Source organism: Trichechus manatus, unplaced genomic scaffold, assembly GCF_000243295.1.
Source record: "Trichechus manatus latirostris isolate Lorelei unplaced genomic scaffold, TriManLat1.0 scaffold00001, whole genome shotgun sequence".
NCBI lineage: Eukaryota > Metazoa > Chordata > Mammalia > Sirenia > Trichechidae > Trichechus > Trichechus manatus.
In genome coordinates, this window is record NW_004443937.1 from 1,805,725 (window position 1) to 1,833,611 (window position 27,887).

The following is a 27,887-nucleotide window of genomic DNA, read 5'->3' on the forward strand; positions in this document are numbered from 1 at the left end:
TGTCATAAAAGAACATGTGTACTACTGTTTCATGACAAACTATTTGTTCTGGAAGCCTTCACCTGAAGTACGGTAAAAAAAGAAAAAAAACACTGCATGTATTTTTAATTTTACTGTCCATTTCTTAATGCTCCTCTAATAGTCAGAAACTGAATTCTATTTTCTATCAGCTTTTAATTTTTCACACAGCTCTGGAGATTTCATAGGATATCTGTGCAGAAACCTAGAGGACTTACATTAAGAACCAGCATACAAAATAAGTGGCAATTTAGACTTGTCCAGTATTACTTTCAGAGCCCTGGTGGCACAGCAGTTAATTGATACAGCTGCTTATAATCACAGGTCGGCAGTTCAAATCCACCAGCCGCTCCTGGGAAACCCTTTGGGGTAGTTCTACTCTGTCCTATAGGGTCACTATGGGTTGGAATCCAGTCAACAGCAACAGGTTTGGTTTTGGTTTGGTTAATATTCCCATTAGGGATAATGGTTCAAAATATTAATTCTATAATAAAGTTTTTGAAATCTCTGGTTTTATCCCTTCTGAAGGCTTTGCAGACAGTTTTCTTAAAGAGGAGAAAAAAACATGTTCTAGCCTCACCTGGTGCCCATTGAACAAAAAGAAGTTTATTACATCAGAAATGTAATGCAAACTCAGCACTGTTTTCTTTTGTGTTGAGTATGCATGTGTCTTCCATGTGCCCCTTTTACATCTCGACTCTGGCAGTCTTTGGGTTACTATGATTAGGTGTTACATATCAGTTCTGCCCACTAAACTCTTGAGTTCCTATAACAGAAGCTGTATTATCAGAATGTTTGCATCTGGAGCTTGCAACCAGATGGTACTTAATGGTATTTTTATAAATAAGTAATGAAAAAATTATGTATGAGCTTAAAATTCTAACTAATTCAAGAAGAAGCTGGTACTCAGGACATGGATGGGTATTCATTTCTTTTCATATCCTGAACCCTCCCTGACACCAAGCCCGAGTATGGGAACATTCAGTTTTGTAACTGCAAGGAGGCTGTCTAGGTTCACATCCTAGCTCCATCACTCACGAATGTTGTGGCCCTTAGCAAATTTCATTGTGCCTCTGTTTTCTAGTCTGTAAAATCATCAATGACACTTAACTCATAATTATTGTTGGGTTCAAATGAGAAAGAGAGAGAAAGTCATATTCTAGGTTTATAGAGACGATTATAATAGCATCTAAGAGAAAGGTATGTAAAGTGATTTAACTGAATGGCAGAAAACGTGAATTTGCATCCTGCTAATGATCTTTAATTACAGAGAGCCCTTTGGCAGGTCACTTCATATCTTTAAACCTCAGTTTCTTCCTGTAGACCTTCACTGTCCAATAATTTTCTGTGATGATGGAAATGTTCTATATGTGCGCTGTCCAGTACAGTAACCTTTAGCCACGTGTGTCTACTGAGCACTTGAAATACGGCTGGCGTGACTGAAGAACTGGTTTTTAAATTTTAGTTAATTTTATTTAATTTAAATGTAAATAGCCACATGTGGCAAGTTGCTACCTTACCGGATGGCACAGACATAAAGTCCAGGCAGACAGGGGTGATACCATTTGAAAGTGAACATGCCAAACTGAATTCCCCTGGCACAGGTGCTACAAAAGTTGTTTTTCAGCAGACGGCTATTGTCTTTTGAAATGATATTCTTCCATAACATCTTAGGACTTTAAAGTTGAAACACTTTTTTCTCCTTTATTTCTCCCAACAGATCTGGAAAACTTTAAAACAAGAACCCGAAGCACCGTGTCCGTCCGTCAAGGCCAGGGGATGGTGCTCTTGTGCGGCCCCCCGCCCCACGCTGGAGGTAAATATAAATGCATTGGCACGCGTCCACTTTGCTGACTGCTATTTTTCATGCTGGATGTTCTCCCTCTTGGCACCAGCTGGGGAGGCAGTGTCATTTGTAGAGATTCCCAAAGCCCCCTCTGTGTGGAAGAATACCCACTGCGGATGCCCCCCCATAATTAGGATAGGAAAATACCAGACAGTGCAAATATTCCACTCTGCTGCTGTCTACCTGGCACAAAGGGCAAGGCACCTGAGGACATCAAAATCAGAATCCAGTTGCTTCATAAGGCAATATAGCTAAAACTACCAGTCATTCTTACAACTTTATCGGATTAAAACATGGTCTTCAGAATTTCTGTGTACGGTAATAAAAAATTTAGGAATAGATACTGGTGATGGTTGCAGAACATTGTGAATGTCATTAGTGCTGCAGAAATGTATGCTTAAAGTGGTTAGAATGGCGATTTTCACGTTATATGTATTTTACCACAATTTAAAGAAAAAAAAAAAAAAGATGGCTCTGCTTCATTTCATCTCTGTTGGCCTGAGAAGGGATCAGACCCAGGAGCCAAAATCCCTTAACCACAGAATCCAAGATCACTTGGCAGAAACTCTTAATGACTAGATCAGTTAGAAATGCGTTTGTCTGCAAGTAACATAAAACCCAGCTCAAAAAAGCAAACCCACTGCCATTGTGTCCATTACGACTCATTGCGACCCTATAGCTAACCCTGCTTAAATAGATTGGAGTTTGTTGTTCTCATGCTCTAGAATTCCAAAGATGCGTGGTCTAAAGCTGGTGATGGCTTATTAAGATGTCTTCCAGGACACACACGTTTTTTCTCATTCTTCTCTGGAGTCCTGAGCATGTGGCATGGCTAAGGCATTAAGTCTGCAGTTCAGACAGGAAGAAGTGGCAAGACACAGACAAAAGGCTCAAGTCTTTCTCCTTTTCAGTTTGCCTTTGTATTATGGAAGGTTTGCTTTGCCCAAGGGAGTTTGCCTGCATTTCACTGATCACTCTGAGTGGCAAGAGAGACCGAAAAATCAAGTATTTTTAAGTAGATAAATCATAGCTTTCAAAAAAAAATCATAATTGTGTTAAGGAGGAATGTGGAGAGATGTTGTTCAAGCAACTAGCAGCATCTACTAAAAGGACTAACAAGCTCTTGACTAACAGGTGAAGATGACTGTACAGAGTAGGTTCAGTCATGTGTAGGTTGATGTTGTTAGATGCCAGCAAGTCAGCCCCTGACTCAGGCAACCCCAGGCACAAGGGAACGAACACTGCCCAGTCCTGCGCCATCCCCAGGACCAGTTGCAGATCAGACTGTAGAGTTAATAGGTAGTGATATTTATTAAGATTCTACTAAGGTTTGTGCTGACAAAATTGAAAAGTTCTCCTCTTGGAAATTCAGGATGATGTTTAATTTTATATTTTCTACCTTGTCAGTGCCTTCATTTTTCTCTGTGGTTTTAAACATGAGTAAAACATCCAACTTTTTTAAATTTAGAGTTTGAAAACACCCTCTCATTTTTCCTCTATATTTTTTAAAGTTGTAACTTTTCCTTATCTCATCTAATACCCCAGCTAGAATTTCTAGCAAGGAATAACAGTTAGGAAAATGGCTGAAAGATTTGTACTTCAAGCAAGTTGACCATCAAGGCAGGGTGGGAGAGCCAGGTGCCTTTCTGGCTCTTGATCAAGAACATGGAATTGTTAGAGGTCTTGTCCCCTGGGTGTTGCAAACAGTTAACATGGTCAGCTGCCAACCAAAAGGTTGGAGGTTCAAGTCTACCCAGAAGTACCTCAGAAGAAAGGCCTGGTAATCTACTTTTGATAAATCAGCCATTGGAACCCTATGGAGCACAGTTCTGCTGATGTGCATGGAGTCACCATGAGTCAGAATCGACTCAACAGCAGCTGGTTTCAACTGGTCTGGTTTTTTAAAGACTGGCCAAGAAGCCAGTTTGACTTCAGGAGTTTGTGTTCTGGGAAATGGGCTTATTCCTTATGAATTTTCCCCTAGAGGCAGTATCAGAAGCACAAATTTGGAATCCTGGATGTGAGTTCTGTTCTTGGCTGTATTTCAAATCCTACTTGATACTGGGCAAATATCTTTAAAATCTCTATGCCTCAGTGTACTTATCTATCAAGAAATTAAAGAAAATCTCTCAAATGCTGTTTATTTCTTTTTTATTTAATTTTTTTATTGTACTTCAGGTGAAGGTTTACAGAGCAAATAATTTCTCATTAAACAGTACACATATTGTTTTATGGCATTGGTTAACATCCCTGCAACATGTCAACATGTCAGGTCTCCCTTCTCAAACTTGGATTCCCTATTACCAGCTTTCCTTTCCCCTCCTGCCTTCTAGACCTTGTTCTTGGGCTGTTGTGCCGCATTAGTCTCGTTTCGTTTTATGGGCTTGTATAATCTTTGGCTGAAGAGTGAACCTCGGGAGTGACTTCATTACTGAGCTAAAAGGGTGTCTGGGGGCCATACTCTCAGGGTTTCTCCAGTCTCGGTCAGGCCAGTAAGTCTGGTCTTTTTTTGTGAGTTTGAATTTTGTTCTACATTTTTCTCCAGTTCTGTCCAGGACCCTCTGTTGTGATCCCTGTCAGAGCAGTCAGTGGTGGTAGCCAGGCACCATCCATCAGTCGGTGGAGGCTGTGGTAGTTGTCGTCCATTAGTCCTTTGGACTAATCTTTTCCTTGTATCTTGTTTTCTTCATTCTCCCTTGCTGTCAAAGGGGTGAGACCAGTGGAGTATCTTAGATGGTTGCTCACAGGCTTTTAAGACCCCAGACATTACTCACCAAGGTAGAATGTAGAACATTTTGTTTATAAACTCTGTTTTGCCAGTTGAGCTAGATGTTCCCCAAGACCATGGTCCCCACAGCTCTCAGCCCAGCACTTAGGTCCCTCAGGGAGTTTGGATGTGTTTGTGGAGCTTCCATGACCTTTTCTTGTACAAGTTGTGCTGGCTTCCCCAGTATTGTATACTGTCTTACCCTTCACCAAAGTTACCACTTATCAACTGTCTATTTAGTTTTTCCTCACCTACCCCTCCCCTTCCTTGTAACCATCAAAGATTGTTTCTTGTTGTGTGTAAACCTTTTCATGAGTTTTTACAATAGTGGTCTCATGCAATATTTGTCCTTTTGTGATTGACTTATTTTACTCAGCATAATGCCTTCCAGATTCATCCATGTTATAAGATGCTTCACAGATTCATCATTGTTCTTTATCATTGTGTAATACTTCATTGTGTGTGTGTACCATAGTTTATCGATTCATCTGTTGATGGGATCTAGGTTGTTTCCATCTTTTTGCTATTGTGAACAATGCTGCAGTGAACATGGGTGTACATATGTCTATTCATGTGATGGCTCTTATTTTTCTAGGATATATTCCTAGGAGTGGGATTGCTGGATCATGTGGTATTTCTATTTCTAGCTTTCTAAGGACGGGCCATATCATTTTCCAAAATGGTTGTATCATTTTGCATTTCCACCAGCAGTGCATAAGAATTCCGATCTCCCTGCAGCCTCTCCAACATTTGTTGTTTACAGTTTTTTTTATCTGTGCCAGTAATGCCGGGGTGAGATGGTATCTTGTGGTTTTAATTTGCATTTCTCTAATGGCTAGTGATCATGAGCACTTCCTCATATGTCCGTTGGCCCCTTGAATGTCATCTTTGGTGAAGTGTCTGTTCATTTCCTTTGCCCATTTTTAATTGGATTATTTGTCTTTTTGTTGTAGAGGCGTTGGATTTTCTTGCAGATTTTAGACATTAGACCTTTGTCTGACTTGTAATGGCCAAAATTTTTTTTCCCAGTCTGTAGGGGTTTTTTTTCCCCCTTTGATGAAGTCTTTTGATGAGCATAGGTGTTTAATTTTTAGAAGATCCCAGTTATCTAGCTTCTCTTCTGGAGTTCATGCATTGTTGCTTATGGTTTGTATCCAGTTAATGTTGTATATTAGGGCCTCTAGCGTTGATCCTATTTTTCCTCCTATGAACTTTATTGTTTTTGGCTTTATATTTAGGTCTTTGATCCATTTTGAATTAGTTTTTGTATATGGTGTGAGGTATGAGTCCTGTTTCATTTTTTGCGGATGAACATCCAGTTTTGCCAACACCATTTGTTAAAAAGACTGTCTGTTCCCCATCTGATGGACTATGGGCCCTGCCCTTTATTTCTATCATTACATAACTCATACGCAATAAAGACTAAATACCTTCTTTATCAAATATGTTTGCATTTTTGAAGGTCTGTCCTTTATACCAGTAAACCCCTTAACAATGGAAATACATTTATTTAGATTAAGGATTTCTCTTCATAACATGAAATCTTATCAAAATAAGAATTAAAATTTGGCTAATTTCTTTTGCAGGCTACCTTCACTGCATTAAGCTTTCATAACGTGACAGCAACTGTGAAAATTAATCTTGTAGATATGTTTAAAAAAAGCACTACTCCCTGGTATAATGATATCTTTGGAAGGCAAACCATATGAAGTGATGCTATGCTGGTACACAATATGGTACCTGAATACTTTCCCCTTCCCACAGAGAAATATGTTAAAAATTTCCGTAGACATCTATTAAAATGGGCCCGTCTCCTCTGGCAGCAGTCAGCAGCTCTGCAATCCTGTTCTTTGAGCTCTGCTGACATTCCTGACAATCTTGATGGTGAAAGACAAGGAAATATATATTCTCATTATGGGCTCTATTAGAAACCATATGCACAATAAGGCAGGCAAGGCAAGGAAATTTGGAAGAAAACAACAAAGAGGATCTTCGAAGTTGGAAGAGAGCATCTCAGACATCATCAGTTTGGGGAGTCAATGATTATGAGATGAAATTCCCCCAATTACCTGAAGCTCTCCAATATGAACTGTATAGCAGTAATTCTCTGATTGCTTTTCCAGGCCGTGTATACCTGAAAACTAACAGAATTACTGTAAGCTATTGGACTCACTGAATGTTTTAGCCCCAACACCAACAGATGGTATCCCAGTTTCAATTGTTACAGATCATGCAGAGGAACAGAAATGAGTCAGCCTTATATTATACCAGTGGGGTACTGAGTAATGGCATGAAATCCATTGTAAGGGATGCTGCGTGTCCTATTTGAAAAACTGTGCAGGGTCAGACATTCTTAGGGTAACACAAAAAGGAGCAGCAATTAATCTATTTTGAAAAGCATTTTCAAAATAGCAGGTATTTCTAGTGCTCTACCAATACTATGTGTAGCAACTCTCTCATCTCTTGATTTATGTATACTAATTCCAATCAATGTGATGGCGTCACATAGATTTTACTGTTAAATCCTGACACAAACACCAAAAAATAGAATCACGATGGTGGGCCTTGGCTGTCCTTGATGCTCCTTCATATCAGAAACAGAGAATATTGAGGTCCAACATTTTCATCTTGTGTTCCACCAACTCCAGGGTCATTTGGCACCAGGGATTCATGATCTTTAACCAAGCTCTCTCATTAAGTAGGAATAGAACCAAGGTACTTCAATATTCTTCCCTCCCATGTACTGAAATTGGCAGGTTATTCACCATGAAATCCTCTAGAACAGTTCAACAAGGGAGGTTTTTGTTCCAACCCTCCTCTTATGTCAACAAGATCCTTACTGCTGGGAGTCTGTTAAAAAGGCAGAATCTTAGGCCCTACCATGGATTTCAATAAGATCCCTCAAGTGATTCATATGGACATTAAAATCTGAGAAGTACTGAGCTAGATGAGATTCCAGTGGCCTGAGGTGGGTTGTATGTGTGGAAACTACAGATCAAGCTCAGGACTTCAGGCTGCTTGAGAATCATCACAATGGCTTGTTAAAGCCACAGGTGCCCAGTCTTTTCCCAAGGAGATTCTGATTTCATAAATCTGAGTCAGGGTCTCAAAAATGGTTGTTTCAAGAAACCCTAGTTGACTGTGATGCGGCACCAGATTTAAGAGGTACTCACTTTGATCACCTTTTCCAAAACCAGCCCAGGTCCCAACCTGCCGAGATGGAGAGCTTTGATTTCCATATCACCGACACTAAAGGAATAAGTATTTCTTACATCAAATTCATATTTAAAATAAAAGCTTTACCTTTGACTGTAGATTTTTGTTGGTGGTGATAAGGGAAATGAAAAACCAGCTTCTTCTCAGGTGCTCATATTCAGAAGTAGCATTTCACATTTGGTGATCATGGTGATTTCAACTTTTTGGTGTTTGAGTCAAGATTTAAGAGTAAAATTTACACAACAACATCACATCTCTTCCTACATTACTGTTAGTGAAAGTACAGTGCCCTAGAGTATAAAAAAGAAAACTGTCTGATTCTGGTTCTGAGGTTATTTTCATTATTATGAATTTGAGAGAAACTAGCTAGAGTTGTCATAGATAGATGCTTTTACACCAAATTTAGAGCACTCATCCCCGTTAAAGTTGGATCTGATTCACACAGCATCACTCCCAGGATCTTATAACAGAGCATCTATAGAGTTCATGATGGTGTTTGTAATTTTTTTTTTTTTTTTTTTGCCTTATACTATCTTTTTATCCTCACAGTAAATCCTGTAAGAAGTAAGAACACGTGTTCTGTAGTTAAGGAAACTAAAACAGATTATTCAAGGTCACATGCTAATTAATGGCAAGGCCAAGAGTTGCTTTGCCTAGAACATGTCCTTTTCTGGCAGATGGGACAGAACAGTAGGAATAAGTACAGTCTTCTCTATGCCAGTGATTCAATTGAATCTGAATTTATTGAGGGGGCCTCCTCTGGCATTTATATTTTTAAAAGCACTCCAAAAGCCAAACTCCTGCCATCAAGTTGATTCTGACTCATGGCAACCCCATGTGTTACAGAGTAGAACTGCTCCATAGGGTTTACTTGGCTATAATCTTTATGGAAGCAGATCACCAGGCCTTTCTTCTGTGGTCCCACTGAATGGATTTGAACTGCCAAACTTTAGTAGTCGAGCTCAACCCATTTGTGCCATTCAGGGACCTAAAAGTACCCTAGGTGCTTACAATATGCAGCCAGGGTGGAAAACTTGCATCTCTGCATGACAAAATCAAGTGGGTCTTGTTGCAGCAAAACCTCTCTATCTGCAGACCTCTCTAGGGCCCCGTTATTTGATTTGATTTGGACATATCCATAGAGATTATAACGAGATCCCAAAAAGAATCAATCATGCTATTCTACAGCATAGTTATTTCACCTGGACCATTTTGTGTTTACTAAATGACGGAGATAAAAGCATGAAACTAGGACACCTACATTCCAGTTCTAGCTCCCATATTAACTAACTTTGTGGTCTTGGACCAATTACATAACTTCTCTGAGCCCTCTTTCCTCATCTGACTTCTGCTTCTACCTCCCCATACCTCCTCAGCTCCTGGCACCAAGATGTCACCTTCAGTATCAGGCTTACCCAGTTTCTTAATTAGTCCAAACTAGGCTGGCATGTCATTGGACCAAAATTAATCTTGCTGTGCTAAAGTGAGCATCCTTCAGATCCAGAATAACTTTCAAGGCATCCACATTCTAATCAAGCTGCCGACTCTGCCCAGGACCATTGCCCTCCCTGCCAAACTGACTCTGCTTTTACCAGTTCTGCATAACTGGGTTGCATAATTAGATTTCCAGGTACTTCCTTATTTGCTTTTCTAAAATAGAAGCTTGCTCCAAATGTCAACCCATTTCACTCTAGTTCAGACACTCAGGTTAGCTCTTTCCCTCATGTCTCACCCAAAGTAACCCAAGTCTCATTTCAACCCAGCTCCAAGCCTAGAACCATAACATGCTATCCTTTGGATTCTAAGTATTACTGCAGTTTAAGAAGTCTAGTTACTGTACTCCACCCATCATATCAGGTCCTCTGAAATATTCATATCAATCTGGATAGGTCCCCAATTTTCCACCCTCTGATTTGGACAACTGGTCACCTTCCTCAGGAAGCAGTCCTTCCACGTCCAGCATATGCCCTCTACTTTCTCTCATGGACATTGCAGCTCCTTCCTCCTTCCTCATATCTTAGTTCCCAGCATGATTCTCAGCCAAATCTTCATACAATATAAAACCAGCCAAATGGAATTTATCTTTATCCTGTAGACCTTTGAAGCATGTTTTGAGGATAAAAAGACATAATAAATATGGCAGCAATTTGCACAATTAAAAATTACAAACATTCCTAATTTTATGAATTCGTCTTGGTTTGATTATTTTTATTTGCTTGAGTTTGGACTCAAAGTTACATCAGAAAACTGCTTGTCTTTGCAGATATATGATTCTTGATTTATGTTCCTGTAACAAGTTTTAACTAGGCAAATAGTTTTCAGATATATCTTCTAAGAGATTCACATGGAATTTACATCTATTATTAACATAAACTGGTCATGCTCTGGCATTGTGGCTTTATTAAAGTGCTGATTTAGCCATTCTGCCAATATTTGAAAATTGCTTCTTAAAGACAGAAAATGACATTGATATTAACTCTACCAGCAGTCTCCCCACAGGCTAAACCCTGTGTAATTCTTCATGTTCCCATTTTCTATTTAGTATGTACAGTATGTGCCTGGGCCCCATTTAATTTCCTTAGAAGAAACAAGACATTAAATAGCACTAGGAATGGCCAATGGTTTAAAAATATTGCTGAAAAAATGCTAAGGATTTTTTTTTAATAGACTAAAGGATTCAGCCTATAAATTATTTTTTGTGACACTAAAAAAGCAAGATTTGAGATTTTTAAATGGTTATGATTTAACTCTCACTATGAGTTGGAATCAACTGGACAGCAATGGGCTCATTTTTTTGTTTTGTTTTGTTAGTTGCCATAGAATCTATTCTGACTTATGGAGACCCTATGTGTGCAGAGTAGAACTACTCAACACGGTTTTCAAGGCTGTGACCTTTTGGAAGCAGATCACCAGGCCTGTCTTCCAAGGGGCTCCTGGGTATGTTTAAACTGCAAACCTTTTGGCTAGTAGTAGAGCGCTTTTACTGTTTGCACAACCCAGGGACTCCATAATCATCACTTAATTCTTGTGAAAAGCTATAAGAAGAATCCACGCTGAGTGCTGGGTAAGATCTCATTTTCTGGCCATAGTGGAAATGTGGTTGGATGTGCATATGGGAATGAAGTCTCTCCACTTTAGTCATGTCATCGTGTCTGTGTGTGGAATGGAGGAGGGTAGCCCAAATAGAGTCCTGGTTTTAAAAACACTGAAACTAACAGATACATAATAGTTTTAGGATTCTAAGTCTTTCTTTCTTGGTCACCGCTGAGGTAGCTCCTCTTTGATTCCCACTTCATGTCACCTGAGGAGTAAGTTACTTGAGAGATACCTTATCTTCTCCAAATAGTTTAAAAGCCACAATTGTTCAATAAGTTAAGACTAGCTGCGTTAAGAATTAATGATTCGGAAAAAGTCCTGCTACTGAAAGCAGAAAGTGGATTCTTGTCTTTTGGAGTTGGAACCCTAGGAGATAATGGTTAAAATGTTGGTTGGGAGGCAGCATTGAAAAAATTCTATGGTGTCATTCTTCAAGAACCTTGTGAGTCATTCAAACTCGGGTTAAACCACCTATTATAACATAATTTTCTATGGAAAATGCATTCTGAGTTCCATTTCTAAGACGAGGAAGTTTATATACTTATTTAAATAAACATCTATTGCCAATTCAATGAGGAAAGGATACAGTTTAGTTAGCTGTAGGCTAATCAACATCCTAGACTAATAGGTTTGTTCTTTTCTTTTCTATTGGATATTAAATATTCCTAGGGCAATCTTTTCTGGTGCTCCTTGACTCTACCTTGTTTCTTTGAAAGATACGAACCTGAACGATTTTTATCTAAGTACCCAAAAACCAAACCCATTGCCATCGAGTTGATGCAGACTCACAGCGACCCTATAGAATGAGCCAAATCTCTCCTTCTTTTCTCTTCCTGCTTTACAAATCAGAGAAGGTTCTACCATGTTCATGATTTAATCAGCATAGAATAATGTGAAACAGTTTGGAAGGGGATGCTTTTCTTCATTCACTAAGCCTCCTCTTTTTCCTACTGAGCAGAAAACAGAGCCACATTGTCAGGGATTACTTATTATAAACTGTCTGATTCAATTGACATGGTGAGGTGTTCCATGTTTGAGAGGATAAGCCAAGAGAGTATTTGCCCTTACCACACCAAAGGCAGGCTCCATTTCTCTTAGCCATTAATTCATTTAATTAATTTACAAAAAAAATCATCAGAGAAAGCAAAAGGAAGGAATTGGGCCTTACATGTTTAGAAGGGTGACTTGCTTCTCCCTCATCACTTCTCCCTTACCGGACATAACAGGAAGAATTGAGGTGGATATTTCTGATGTCAGTTCTCTCAAAAATTGGTTAAATATCTTCTGTGATGCTGCTGATACACTTTTTGCCTTTGAATTTTCCTATCAGCTCTCTTTAAAGCAGCTTGAATGTTTCATGACTATACTGTGGAACACCTAGATGTCAACAACTATATACTTCAGAGTAGGGGGAAAAAAATGAGTTTATATAAGTAACAAACATTTTCTGGCCATAGAATAATTCTAGACCCTATATAGCTGAGCCCCCAATTTCTTAAATTAACCTGTGTTGGAAAGTTGCTGGTCTGGTTTTTAGGAAGAGTTCTTCAGGAGTGGTACCTCTATGCTTTCTGCCTTAATTGTCCTTTTAGTTCTGATAAGTGAGATGTTTAAGTTCCTTCTGCAGCTATAGCAGGTCCCAGGCCATAGCACTTAAAAATCTACTCAGCTTTAATAAATAGCAGTTAATTAAAATTTTTTTTGTTCAGTAGCCTAAAGAGGATCATTTAGTTTTTAAAACCAGAACAGGAATAAATTTCAAGAAATTCTTTCTCTGTCTCTTCTTTTCCTCCTTTGCTTTTGGGCAAATGTTCCCATGTTCTTTATTTGGCAGAAAGCAGTGATTTTACTTAATTAATGATGGCCCTAATTACCCAGCTTCTCTCTTGATAGTTATTCCCTACTTATTTTAATGGCAGGCACTCTGTAGGTTTATTTGTAGATATATTGATTTAAATTCAAGCTGAAAATGTCCCTATCTGATTTTTAAACATCCAAAAAAAGAAAGAAATGATCTCCAGATTTGATTCTTAAAACTGTAGGCCCATTGATCAGTCAGAGTAAAGGCCAAACACATTAGCACCAAAAGGAAATGGCATCTGGAAAGTGAGATGTTATCCATAAAGTCGAATGATCTACAGACTGTGATCATTCAACAAAGCTCTGCTACATGCAGCGCTTTCTCTTTTGGAGTTGTCCTGTCCCAGAAAGCAGTGAAGGATGACATTGTGTTCGAACACAGGTGCCAGTTGAGACATGAAGAGTCTGCAGACGTGAGAAGCACATTACACATCCACTAGAGTGCTACCCAGGATGCACCAGCCAGAACAGAACAAATGATCAACACTGATCTTTCAACAACATGAACCTGGCTGAGCATTTCATAAATAATCCAGTGGACGATCACTGCAGGATATATAGAAGGGCCCACTGGAAATATACCCTATGAATTGTGACTTTTCAGCTGAAAAAAAAAAATGAGCAGCTCGTTGGACACATTTTCAGCAACGAATCAGTATTTTGTCAGGTCAGTGCATCCATGGTATTACACTGAATTAAGCAGGATAATGGTATGGTATATAGATTGAGGAAATGCTGGCTGAGTCCTGGAAATTTGGAAATAGACTCTGGTTGGGAGCTCAGAAATTGAAGACTCAGAAATGGAATATTCACCACTGTCAGGAATCTTGATCTTGTGATTCTTCAGAGAAGTTTCCCATTTTCCGGACTTTTTTTTAACTCTTTCAGTTTAGTGTTCAGACATTTAGGGAGACAATAACTGGAGAAGGCTAAATACAGGACCATAGAAAACTATATATTTGCACAAGTGAAGTTCACTTTCATACACAAAGAAATAGATTGTGGCATTTTATCTAAGAATAGGAGTAAAACTTCTGATGCTATGTAATATCAGTCTCAGATACTGATTAAAAAGGAAATTATTTAATTAAGAGATTGTTTATTCATCAAGAACAAACAATATGGATGAGAAGTTTTTTTTTAACCCATCAAACTGATTTGAGTTAGCCATATTCACTAATGATTTTTGGCATTTGTAGACCCGTCCACCCAAACCCACTGCCGTCTAGCCAATTCCAACTCATAGCAACACTATAGGACAGGGTAGAACTGCCCCATAGGGTTTCTAAGGCTGTAAGTCTTTACGGAAGCAGACTGCCACTCTTTCTCCTGTGGAGCAGCTGGTGGGTTCGAACTGCTGACCTTTAGGTTAGCAGCCTAGCGCTTAACACCTACGCCACCAGGGCTCTTCGTTTATAAACATATAGAATAAAAGCAAAACCCAAATGTAGTGGTAATAGGTTTACAGAGCGGCCAACTCTGCATTGTGAACTAAAAGAAATGTTCAATCTTTTCGTACAAGGATGATTGGGAGGATCCTGATATCTTAGGTAGATGCTGGCTGCTAACAAAATAACAGACAGCCATTTTGTACCCAGACAAGAAAGCTCTTCCCATCTCACTGTAACATACTCCATTTTTCTCACATCAGCTAGTTGCAGGTTAAGGCATTATCACAATCTTTACTGTCAAAATTAACCCCTGGAAAGGAGTTGTGTTATAACAACACTCCACAGGAATTCATAAATCCATATGGCAGGCACAGCTGGAACAATAGTTGCAGTTGATAATGTAGCATTTCAGAAATACACAAAGAATCTCTACTTTGTGAAATAATTTGGAATTTACACACTTTCTCATTCCCTCAAACCAGCACATACACTTAGCAACATCCAAGAAATGCCAAGATACTTTTGTAGGTGTTTGAAGCTCAGTTCTTATCATGTCATACCAACTCAGGTTTGCCTTCTAAAAATATAAACATGATTTAAAAAACAAAAAGTAGCTGATTTAAATTATCCTATTTCTTCCTTTTGTGGTGCCTGCTTATTGCAAAATGAGGTGTCTGTGACGCACCTCTGAAAACAATAGCTAAATATAAGAAAGACATTTCTACCCCTTCTTCTCTGTGAGTCTGGCCACCTTGCGAATTTGATAATTATAATCTCCAAAACAGCACTTCTTATAAATGTACAGTTCTAGTCTACTTCAGTGAAAATTGTTGTGATGAGTGAGATTTATCATTGGGTTCCAATGGTGTATGTAAATGTGGATCCCAAAGTTGAAGGGAATAGCTGTTTTAAAAAGTAAAAATACAGGACATTGGAAGAACCCATCAGATGCCAGGCCTCGTAGCAGACACAGCAGATATAAAGTGAGTGAAGCCAGAATAGTCTCTCCTATCATGGGGCTCAGGTCTGGTGAGGAGTAAGAGGTTGATCAGATAGTCACACTGAGATGTGTGCTCCTGGATGTGGGGAGGGGGAGGAACAAGATTCAGTAATCGTGTAAAATAAAAGGACATGATGTAGACTGACATGTCAGAGAAGTCTTCCCTGAGGAAGTAGCCCTGGAGCTTAGCTCTGAAGGATGAGAAAGGAGAAGGCAGGAAGGAGTATACAGAGGGAACACTAGTGCCCATGACAGAAGTGAGGAGGTTACAAGGCCCTGAGAGAAATCCAGTATAGCAGGACCTCAAAGAATGACAAGGAGGGCAGGATGGGTTCAGAGATGTGGCAGGGACTGCAGGCTCTGAGGTAATGTTAAAGATGAGAGTGGTTTTGTTTGTTTGTTTGTTTGATTTTCCTGAAAAGAAATTAGAATTGCTGAAGGTGTTTTAAGCCACGTTGGGAGGCAGGGGATGTGTTAGGGTGGAGTGTGGTGTTGGAATGGCTTTTAGACAGTCAAAGCTGATTAATTATCACCCAGCTTTCTATAAAAAACAAAGAAAGAAGCAAAGATCTAATAGGACTAGAAACAGAAAGTAGCCATAATTTTCCAGAATTTTGCTTGAAGAATAACCTGTAACTATAGCATACCAAACCAAAAAACCAAACCATCGAGCCAATTCCAAGTCATCGTGACACTGTAGGACAGAGGAGAACTGCCCCATAGGGTTTCCAAGACTGTAATCTTTATAGAAGCAGACTGCCAGTATCTTTGTTCCACTGAGCGGCTGGTGGATTCGAACCACTGACCTTTCTTTCAGTTAGCAGCTCAGCGCCTAACAATTGTGCACCAGGCCTCTTTAACTATAGCATAGATAGGCCAAAATGAGAAATGACCATAGGAGACTCATGGCTAAACAAGTAAATTGACAACAAGGAAAATGAAAAGGATACCTATAATGGCTTCCAGCATTGTCCACTTTGTATCTATCTCTAGATCAACTATTAATATACTCTGAATTTCTAATTAAAAATCTGTTACCATCCCCTTATTATGGGGAATCACTTTTTCTGAGGAATCCAGAGAATGTGTCTTACCATACCTATCCTCCACCCTCCCAAACACCCATGCCATCCAGACATCATTCCCTTTTCACCCCTAAAATCACTAGGAAATCAACAATTCCAGCTAATACATTAGTAAGAAAGAGGCTAACACGGAGTCCCTGGGTGGTGCAAATGGTTAAGGCCACTGGTTGCTGACCAAAATGTTGGAGGTTATAGTCCACACAGAGGCATCTCGGAAGAAAGACCTGGTGATCTACTTCTGAAAAATCAACCATTGAAAACCCTATGGAGCACAGTTACTCTGACACACATGGGGCTGACATGAGTCAGATCTGACTTGACAACACCTGGTACTGGTAGCGTGGCATATTGAATGTAATCACAGCAAAAGGGTGTTATCAGTTCACTTTTTAGGTGGTAACTGAAGCAATAGAAAGTTGTGTCTCAGTTTCTCAGAATCTTACTAAATCACTGATAGCCAGACACCTGTCACTTGGAAAGGGAAAAGGCTATCAAATTGCCTCAAACTTAAGATCTAAGATGGGGATTCTGGGAGCCCCCATGTGGTCAATTGAGGGAATAAATGATGCACCCCCTTTTGGTTGGTAAACCCCAAATCTGGGTAGAATACTAATGTTTAATGAACACAGTTAAATGAAAAATCTACCCCATCATGGTGACCTAAGGAAATACTCAGTGATCAGAGGAGGGAGGGGGAATGGAAACAGTTGCATGAGAATGCAAAACTAAAACTAAAACAGTAACGGCTGTGAAAAGGATGCCTTAAGAACATAGACGGAAAGATGCATTAAACGGTGCATCTCTGTTTTGCTTTCACTCAAGTACAAGACAACATGGATTCTATGAAATAAAGATGCTAATGTGAAAGGGGAGCTGCCTGAGATGCAGACTGGGATCTAAAGGGAACAGGCAAAGATAAGAAATGAAGGAATGAAAATCTGCAGTGCAGACTCAGTAAAAAGCCAAAGGAACATTGTAGAAAATTGAATTAGCAGTAAGCACAACTCACTAGATAAGATTTTAAAGAATGCAAATGGAAAGTATAATGATCAGAATCCTTTATAAATATGGAAATTAGAGAGTAAAGATCCAATCTATATATTGATAATATTTGATCATCATATACCCGCCCACTGCCATCAAGTCGATCCCAACTCATAGCGACCTTATAGGACAGAGTAGAACTGCCTCTTAGGGTTTCCGAGGCTGTAAATCTTTACAGAAGCAGACTGTCACATATTTCTCCACCAGAGGGACTTGTGGGTTTGAACATTTTGGTTAGCAGCCGAGAGCTATAACCACTGCTCCACCAGGGCTCCTTATTTGATCAGCATATACACAATATTTTATTTACTATCATGCCATATATACTATTCCATGTCAGTACATCATCCGTTTAATATTAAAAGCATTTTGTATTTTCTCCTCTTTGAGAGGGAGTCAAAAGATAGGATACTCTTTCTTTTAATGATAAGAGAAAACATAGATAGACACAAAACAGGATGTGTACCTTCCAAAATGCTGGAGACAGTAAAATAAAAGAAGTTGTAATCTATTTAACTGAAGACCAAAAATAAAGATGAAGAAATACAAAACCATAAAATAAAAAATGTACAAAAAATGATGATAGATGTAAGGGCACATAGCTTATGACAGAAACATAAAGAGATTTAACTTCCATACCAAACTAAGAGCCTCAGATAGAGTTAAAACTCTGTGTGATCTAACCAAAACATGATGGCATTTATTTTAAAATAAAATATCCATCCTACTAACAAACATATTTTAAAAAAATGAAAGGAAGGTAGAATTATTAGTTTCAGACAATTATTTAAATGCAGAAACATTAAAGGTAATGTTTTGTTATTAAAATATAAAAACCACAATAAAAATAAAAACTCTATCTCTTATTTTAAACACCATGAAACACAGGGTAGAAACACATAATGCTAAAAATTTAGAAATATAAATGGAACTAGAAATACAAGCATATCTGTTATTTAACTTGACAGGCCAAGTAAATAAAAGTAAGAATACGAAGGGTTTGAATAATCTAATAATAAGATTGAACTTATGTAAACATAAATATCTATGCACTTTCTTTTCAATGGTCCACATAATCCTAATTTTAATTAGTTACATATTAAACCAATAAAAAATTTAAGCAAAGCTGCAATTATCCAGGTGAGGCCATATTTTTTGCCATAATGAAGTTAAACTAGAAATTAACTATAGATGAGCTTTATACAACTGTAAAAATAACTCAAGCCCTGGAAGTTTCAAATAACTTTTCTAATACCTAAAAGGTCAAAAAAATCAAAACCATAATTATAGATGGTTCATAAATGAAAGAAATGAGAATACGTATATCTATACTTGTAAATTTACAAAAAGTATATGCGGAAGCATATTAATGACCTTAAATCCACTATTAAGTACAAAATGTAAAACAATAAACGAAGTATTTATTTCATGAGGTTAAAAAGAACACAAAACAAAACTGAGAGAAATACGAGGAAAATGAGTGTGAAAACAGAAAACAGTAGACTTGAAGTATCCAAGAGGAGCTTTGACAGAAAAGATAATAATAATAATACCATCTTCTCCAAGTCTAATCAAGAACTACAAATACACAATATTAGAAATTAAAAAATTTTAAAATCATAAGAGAAAACTATATACAACTCTATGATCATTTGAATGTCTGGATGAAATGAACTCTTTCCTGAGAATATATGAATTAGCAAAATTGAGCCAAGAAAATGGGGAAAATATGAATAGACCAATTATCATGGAAGAAGTCATGAGTTGTCAAGAATTACTTTCTTCAAGTGCTCTAGGCTATAAATTTTATAAAGGAAATCTTTGAAACTTTTAAGGTAATCCATTGCCAAATAATTTATGTCAGAGAAAAGAAAAGATGAAAAGCTACCAGTTCATCCTGTGAAATGGAAGTAATCTTGGCACTGGATCTTGACAAAGACAGCAAAAGGGGTGGAAATCTCACATATGAATGTTTAGAACAACAACTTACATCAAACCAAACCAGTTGCTGTCAAGTTGATTCCAACAGGTGGTGACCCCATGTATGTCAGAGTAGAACTTCGCTCCATAGTGTTTTCAATGGCTGAGTTTTTGGAAATATATCACCAGACTTTTCTTCCAAGGTGCATGTTGGTAGACTCAGGCCCCCAACATTTTGGTTAACAGTCAAGCACTTAAATGTTTGTGCCACCCAATGGCTCAACACGTACATAGTGGATAATATATGTCAGGCACTGTTTTAAATGGCAGTTCGAATCCACCAACTGAAAACCATATAGGGCAGTTCTAGTCTGTCCTATAGGTTGCTATGAGTCAGAATCAACTCAGCCGCAACAGGTTTTGTTTTGTTTTTATTAACTCATTTACTCTTTATAATAGTCTTAGCATATAGGTGCTATATGTCTCAGTACTATAAATGAATAAAGGGTTTAGGTAAAAATGACATTCTTCAATAATTCATGAACAACCATTTTAAGATATGTATATAAAACACTTTCCCCCACGTGTCAGTTTGTTGTACTGTGGGAGCTTGAAGCACTTACTGATGAAGATCCAAGATCACAGCCTTCCATGTGGATTACACCTCAACATAAAGATAATAAAAATCCTCACAACTGGACCAATAAGCAACATCATGATAAACAGAGAAAAGATTGAAGTTGTCAAGGATTTCATGTTACTGGGATCCACAATCAACACCCATGGAAGCAGCAGTCAAGAAATCAAATGACGCATTGCATTGGAAAAATCTGCTGCAAAAGACCTCTTTAAGGTGTTAAAAAGCAAAGATGTCATCTTGAAGACTAAGGTGCACCTGACTCAAGTCATTGTGTTTTCAGTTGCCTCATATTCATGTGAAAGCTGGATGATGAACAAGGAAAACTAAAGAAGAATTGATGCCTTTGAATTGTGGTGTTGGCGAAGAACACTGAATGTATCATGGACTGCCAAAAGAACAAACAAATCTGTCTTGGAAGAAGTACAACTGTAATGCTCCTTAGAAGCAAGGATGGCGAGATTATGTCTCACATACTTTGGATGTGTTATCAGGAGGGATCAGTCCCTAGAGAAGGACATCATGCTTGGTAAAGAAGAGGATCAGCGAAAAAGAGGAAGACCCTCAATGAGATGGATTGAAACAGTGGCTGCAACAATGGACTCAAGCATAACAATTGTGAGTATGGCACAGGCCGGGCAGTGTTTCATTCTGTTGTACATAGAGTTGCTATGAGTCAGAACTGACTCGACGGCACCTAATAACAGCAACAACATATAAAGCACGTCAAAAATGGGATAACCTACAAACAAAGAAAAAGTTTAAGACCAGATGGCTTCACTGGTGAATTCTACCAAACATTTAAAGAAGAATTAACACAAATTCTTTCTCAAATTCTCCAAGAAACGGAAGACTGAATCCTTCCTAACTCATTCTCTGAGGCCAGTATTATGCTGATACCGAAGTCAGACAAAGATATCACAAGAAAATAAAATTAGAGACCAATATCACTTACAATTATAGATGCAGAAATCCTCACAAAATACTAGCAAACTGGATCCAACTACATATGAAAAGGATTATACACCATGAACAAGTGACATTTATCCCAGAAATGGCAAGGGTGGTTCAACATAAGAAAATCAATCAGTTTAATGACCACATTAACAGAATGAAGTAACAAAAACCACGTGATTATCTCAACTGATGCATAAAAAGCATTTGACAAAATCCAACATCCTTTCATAATAAAACCACTCAGAAAAGTAGGAATATAAGGGAAATTCCTCTACATGATAAAGGATATTTTTGAAAAACCCACAGCTGATAACATACTCAATCAAAGACTGAGAGTTTTCTCCTTCAGATCAGGAACAAAATAAAGATGCCCACTGTCACTACCACCATTCAATATTGTAATGGAATTTCTAGCCAGAGCAACTAAGCAAGTAAGATAAATGGCATTCAAATTGGAAAGGAAGATGCAAAACTATCTCTACTTGTACATGACAGAAAATTCCTAAGAATCCACATACACACACACACACGTACACACACAAAAAAACCTACTAGAGCTATTAAGCAAATTCAGCAAAGTCCCAGGTACAAGATCAACATGCAAAAATCAGTTGTATTTCTGTACAACAGTGTTGAACGATATGAAAAGGAAATTAAGAAAATGATTCCATTTAAATAGCATCTCTGATGGTTAATGTTGTGTGTCAACTTGGCTGGGCCATGATTCTTTGTGGTTTGTCAGTCATATGGTGTTGTGAAAACTTCCATGATAAGATTTTTTATAATGTGATCACCTCCATAATGGGATCTCCTGGGAGTAACCAATCAGTTGAAAGGGAATTTCCTTGGGTGTGCGGCCTGCATCAAATATAAGTGGACATTCTAGCAAGACTCATGGGATTTTGCTGGTCCTGGATCCTGCAGCTGGCTCCTGTTCATCTGATCTCCGATTCTTGGGATTTGAGCTAGAAGCTTACCTGTTTCCCTGCTGATCGATCTTTGGATTCGTCGATCTTCACAGCCTGTGAGCAAGAGCCCTGCTCTCTGACCTGCCGATCATGGATTCTCCAGCCCTTTCGGTTGTGTGAATCAGGAGAAGCCTCTATCCTGACCCATGGACTTGGGACGTTCCAGCCTCTATAACTGCGTGAGCCATTTCCTTGATATAAATCTGTCTATGTTTATACTTATATGCTTTACTGGTTTGGCTTCTCTAGAGAATCTAGCCTAAGACAGCATCAAAAAGAATAAAGTAATTAGGAATAGATTTAACCAAGGAAGTGAAAGACTTGTACAATGAAAACTAACACACATTTCTGGGAAAAACTAAAGACCCAATAAGGGGAAAGTTCATGAATTTGAAGGCTTAATGCTGAGATGTCAGTATTACCTAAAACAATCTACAGATTCAATGTAATCTTTATCAAAATTTAAACAACCATTTTTGCAGAAATGGAAAAGCTGATCCTCAAATTCATATGCAATTGCAAGGAGGTCTGAATAACCAAAAGAATCTTGAAAAAGCACAAAGATGGAGGCTTCACATTTCCTGATTTCAAAATGTACTATACCAGTTATGACGTCTACTCTGACTCATGGCTACTCCATGTGTATCAGAGTAAAATTGTATTCCATAACGTTTTCAAATGCTGATATTTCAGAAGAAGATTGCCAGGCCTTTCTTCTGAGGCACCTCTAGGTGGGCTTGAACCACCAAGCTTCCAGTTAGCAGCCAAGTACATTAACCATTTCTAGCACCCAAACCAAAAAAAAACAAAACAAACTTGTTGCCGTCAAGTCGATTCTGACTCATAGGGACCCTATAGGACAGAGTAGAACTGCCCCATAGAATTTCCGAAGAGTTCTTGGTGGATTCGAACTGCTAACCTTTTGGTTAGCAGCCGTAGCACTTAACTTACTACACCACCAGGGTTTCCTTCTACCACCCAGGGACTCCAAAATGCACTATTAAGCTACAGTAATCAAAACATCCTGGTACTAGCATAAGGATAGAAATGTAGACAAATGGAATAGAATGGAGAGCCCATATATAAACCCATACATTTATGCGCAACTGATTTTTTGCAAGGGTTCCAAAACCATTCAATGGGAAAAGAAGAGACTCTTCAACAAATGATGCTAGGACAACTGGATAACTACATGCAAATGCTGCCTAACATATATACAAAAATTAACTCAAAATGAATAAATGCTATAAATATAAGAGCTAAAACTATAAAAATCTTGGAGGAAAACAAAGATGTAAATATTCCTGACCTTGGATTTGGCAATAGATTCTTAGATATGACACCAAAAGCACAAAACAACAAAAGAAAAATTTGATAAATCGGACTTTATCAAAGTTAAAAATTGTTGTACATCAAAGAACATTATCAAGAAAGTAAAAAGAAAAGACAAGAACCACATGATCTTATCAGTCGATGCAGAAAAGGCATTTGACAAAGTCTGACACCCATTCATGATAAAAACTCTCAACAAAATAGGAATAGAAGGGAACTTCCTCAGTATGATTAAGGGCATTTATACAAAGCCAATAGCCAACATCAACCTAAATGGAGAGACTTTGAAAGCATTCCTCCTGAGAACAGGAACCAGACAAGGATGCCCATTATCACCACTCTTATTCAACATTGTGCTGGAGGTCCTAGCCAGAGCAATTAGGCTATAAAAAGAAATAAAGGGCATCCAAATTGGTAAAGAAGAAGTCAAATCATCTCTATTTGCAGAGGATATGATCTTATACACAGAAAAGCCCAAAGAATCCACAAGAAAACTACTGGAACTAATAGAAGATTTCAGCAAAGTTTCAGGATACAAGATAAACATACAAAAATCTGTTGGATTCCTTTACACCAACAAAGAGAATGTCGAAGAGGAAATCACCAAATCAATACCATTTGCAATAGCCCCCAAGAAGATAAAATACTTAGGAATAAATCTAACCAGAGACGTGAAAGATCTATACAATGAAAGCTACAAGACACTACTACAAGAAACCAAAAGAGACCTGCATAAGTGGAAAAACATACCTTGCTCATGGATAGGTAGACTGAACATAGTGAAAAAGTCAATTCTACCCAAAGCGATCTACAGACACAGTGCAATCCCAATCCAAATTGCAACGGCATTTTTGAATGAGATGGAGAAAAAAAATCACCAACTTCACATGGAAAGGGAAGAGGCCCCGGATAAGTAAAGCATTGCTCAAGAAGAAGAACAAAGTGGGAGGCCGCACGCTACTGGATTTTAGAAACTATTATAATGCCATGGTAGTTAAAACAGCCTGGTACTGGTACGACAACAGATACATAGACCAATGGAACAGAATTGAGAATCCAGACATAAATTTATCCACCTATGAGCAGCTGATGTTTGACAAAGGCCCAAAGTCACTTAATTGGGGAAAAGACAGTCTCTTTAATAAATGGTGCTGGTATAACTGGATATCCATCTGCAGAAAACTGAAAGAAGACCCATACCTCACACCATGCACAAAAACTAACTCCAAATGGATCAAAGACCTAAATATCAAATAAAAAACAATACAGATCATGGAATAAAAAATAGGGACAATGCTAGGAGCCCTAATACATGGCATAAACAGAATACAAACCATAAGTAACAATGCACAAACACTAGAAGAGAAACTAGGTAACTGGGAGCTCCTAAAAATCAGACACTTACGCTCATAAAAAGATTTCATCAAAAGAGTAAAAAGACAACCTACAGACTGGGAAAAAATTTTTGGCTACGACAAATCCAATCAACGTCTAATCTCTAAAATCTACAACATACTGCAAAACCTCAACAACAAAAAGACAAATAACCCAATTAAAAAATGAGCAAAGGATATGAACAGACACTTTGCCAAAGAAGATATTCAGGCGACTAACAGACACATGAAGAAATGCTCACGATCACTAGCCATTAGAGAAATGCAGATCAAAACTACAATGAGATATCATCTCACCCCAGCAAGGCTAGCATTAATCCAAAAAAACACAAAATAATAAATGCTGGAGAGGTTTTGGAGAGACTGGAACATTTATACACTGTTGGTGGGAATGTAAAATGGTACAAACACATTGGATATCGATTTGGCATCTCCTTAAAAAGCTAGAAATAGAAGTACCATACGATCCAGCTATCCCACTCTTTGGAATATATCCTAGAGAAATAAGAGCCATCACACGAATAGATATATGCACACTCATGTTCATTGTAGCACTGTTCACAATAGAAAAAAGATGGAAACAACCTAGGTGCCCATCAATGGACGAACAGATAAACAAATTATGGTATATCCACACAATAGAATACTACACAACGATAAAGAACAATGATGAAGACGTGAAACATCTCATAACATGGAGGAATCTGGAAGGCATTATGCTGAGTGAATTTAATCAGTCACAGAAGGACAAATATTGTATAAGACCTCTATTATAAGAACTCAAGAAAAGGTTTAAACACAGAAGAAAACATTCTTTGATGGTTACGAGGGTGGGGAGGGACTGTGAGGGTTATTACTTACTAGATAGTAGATAAGACTTATCTTAGGTGAAGGGAAGGACAGTATACACTACAGGGGAAGTCAGCACAACTGGACTAAGCCAAAGCTAAGAAGTTTCCTGAATACAATCAAACACTTCTAGGGACAGAGTAGAGGGGTGAGAGTCTGGAGACCATGCTTTCATGGGACATCTAGGTCAGTTGGCATAACAAAGCTTATTAAGAAAATATTCTACATCCTACTATGATGAGTGGCGTCTGGGGTCTTAAAAGGTAGTGAGTGGCCATCTAAGATGCATCAACCACCTGGAGTAAAGGAGAATGAAGAACACCAAAGACACAAGGAAAGTATTAGCCAAGAGACAGAAAGGGCCCCATAAACCAGAGACTTCATCAACCTGAGACCAGAAGAACTAGACGGTGCCCAGCTTCCACCAATGAATGCCCTGACAGGGAACACAACAGAGAGTCCCTGATGGAGCAGGAGAAAGGTGGGGTGCAGAACCCAACTTCTAGTATAAAGAGCAGACTTAATGGTCTGACTGAGACTGGAGGAAACCCGGAAAGCATGGCCCCAGGATTGTCTATCAGCCCAGAACTAAAACAATTTCTGAGGCCAACTCTTCAGACAAAGATTGGACTGGACTGTGGGACATAAAATGATACTTGTGAAGAGTGTGCTTCTTAGCTCAAGTAGATACATGAGACTAAATGGGCAGCTTCTGTCTGGAGGTGAGATGAGAAGGCAGAGAGGGTTAGGAGCAGGTTGAATGGACATGGGAAATCAGGGGTGGAAAGGAGGAGTGTGTTGTCACAGTATAGGGAGAGCAATTAGGGTCATATAACAATGTATGTATAATTTTTTTTTGTAAGAGACTAACTTGAAATGTAAACTTTCACTTAAACTACAACAATAAACAAAAAGAAAGTAAGTAGACATGTGAGAAAATGTTTGCAAATTATATATCTGAGAAGGGTCTAGTCTCCAGAATATATAAAGAACTCTTACAATTCAACAATACAAATAGTTCAATTAAAAAATGGGTCAAGGACTTGAATAGACATTTCACCAAAGAACATATACAAATGGTTATTATGCACTTGAAAAGATACTTAGTGTTAGTAGTCATTAGAATGCAAATCAAAACCACAATGAGATGCTATTTCACACCTACTAGAATGGCTATAATAATTTTTTTATGGGGAATATCAGGTGTTGGTGAGGGTGTGAAGAAATTGGAACCCTAGTCCATTGCTGGTGGGAATGTAAAATGTACAGTCTCTGTGGAAAGCGGCTTGAGAGTTCTTCAAAAAGTTAAACATAGGATTATCATATGACCCAACAATTCCACATCTAGGTATATACCCAAAAGAATTGAAAACAGGTACTCAAACTAACACTTGCACAGGAATGTTCATAGCAGCACTATTCACAATAGCCCAAAGGTCATAACAACCCAATATCCATCAAATGATGAATGAATATACAAAATGTGGCAGATCCATACAATGGAATATTATTCCGCCATGTAAAGGGATGAAGTACAGATAGATGCTACAACATGGACGGACCTTGAAAACATTATGCTAAGTAAAAGAAGCCAGACACAAAAGATTACATATTATATGATTCTGTTTATGTGAAATATACAGAATACGCAAATCCAGACAGAAAATAGGTTGGTGGTTTCGAAGGGGTAAGGGGACAGCAAAAATAGGGAGTAACTGTTTAATGGGTACAAGATTTTCATTTGAGGTAATGAAAATGTCTTGGAACTGGACAGAGGAAATAGTTGCACAACATTGTGCCTATAGTAAATACCTCTGAACTGTTCAATATAAAATGGTTAATTTTACGTTATGAGAATTTCACCTCAATTAAAACACACACACTCACGCACAATGTAAGTTTAAAAAGTATATGTAACTCAAACAAGCCCCCCCACCAAAGAAAAGTATTGGCTTAAATTCCACCCATATTTCAGATTAAAAACAAATTAAAATCTAAAGTAAAATAAAAACAAAAGCATAATGAAAATAAGAATGACACTTCTTTAACCTGCTAAATGCCGGCCAACACCATACTTAACAGAGCAGGTAGAGACAAATTACAGTTAAACTCTGTTGATAATTATTGATGCTGGGTGATGATACATGGGATTCATTGTATCATTCTCTCTACTGTTGTAATTCGAATATATTTGGAAATTTCAAGTAAAAAAGTTAGAAAAAAAAAAAAGGCAAACTGTTGGATTACTGATGTTCATGGTTACCTCCAGCTTGGATATTACATAGTTCTCTATTGTTAATTACCTCTTCCTCCAAAAAAAAAGTATTTGTCTAGGGCCTTTGGGGGAAAAGAACATATTTGCATTACCTGGAGGAGTTTCCATGATGCCTGGATACATGGCTTCCTGTAAACCAAAGAGATTTTTATTACTTAGTTTTTCATTTGAAACTCACTCCAGATATTCGGGTTAAAATAGCCATCCTTGCTGCCCTGCCTGGAGAGATGAG

General features: G+C 38.2%; 1 protein-coding gene across 1 annotated transcript in view; it reads left to right on the forward strand.

Annotated features, from left to right (window-relative positions):
• Positions 1-27,887, forward strand: part of LOC101340595 (contactin-4) — a 580,334-nt gene that overhangs the window by 271,087 nt on the left and 281,360 nt on the right. The window contains exon 4 of the mRNA XM_004368276.1: positions 1,739-1,834. Coding sequence (XP_004368333.1) covers positions 1,739-1,834 — 96 coding nt within the window. The remainder of the gene's footprint in view (positions 1-1,738; positions 1,835-27,887) is intronic.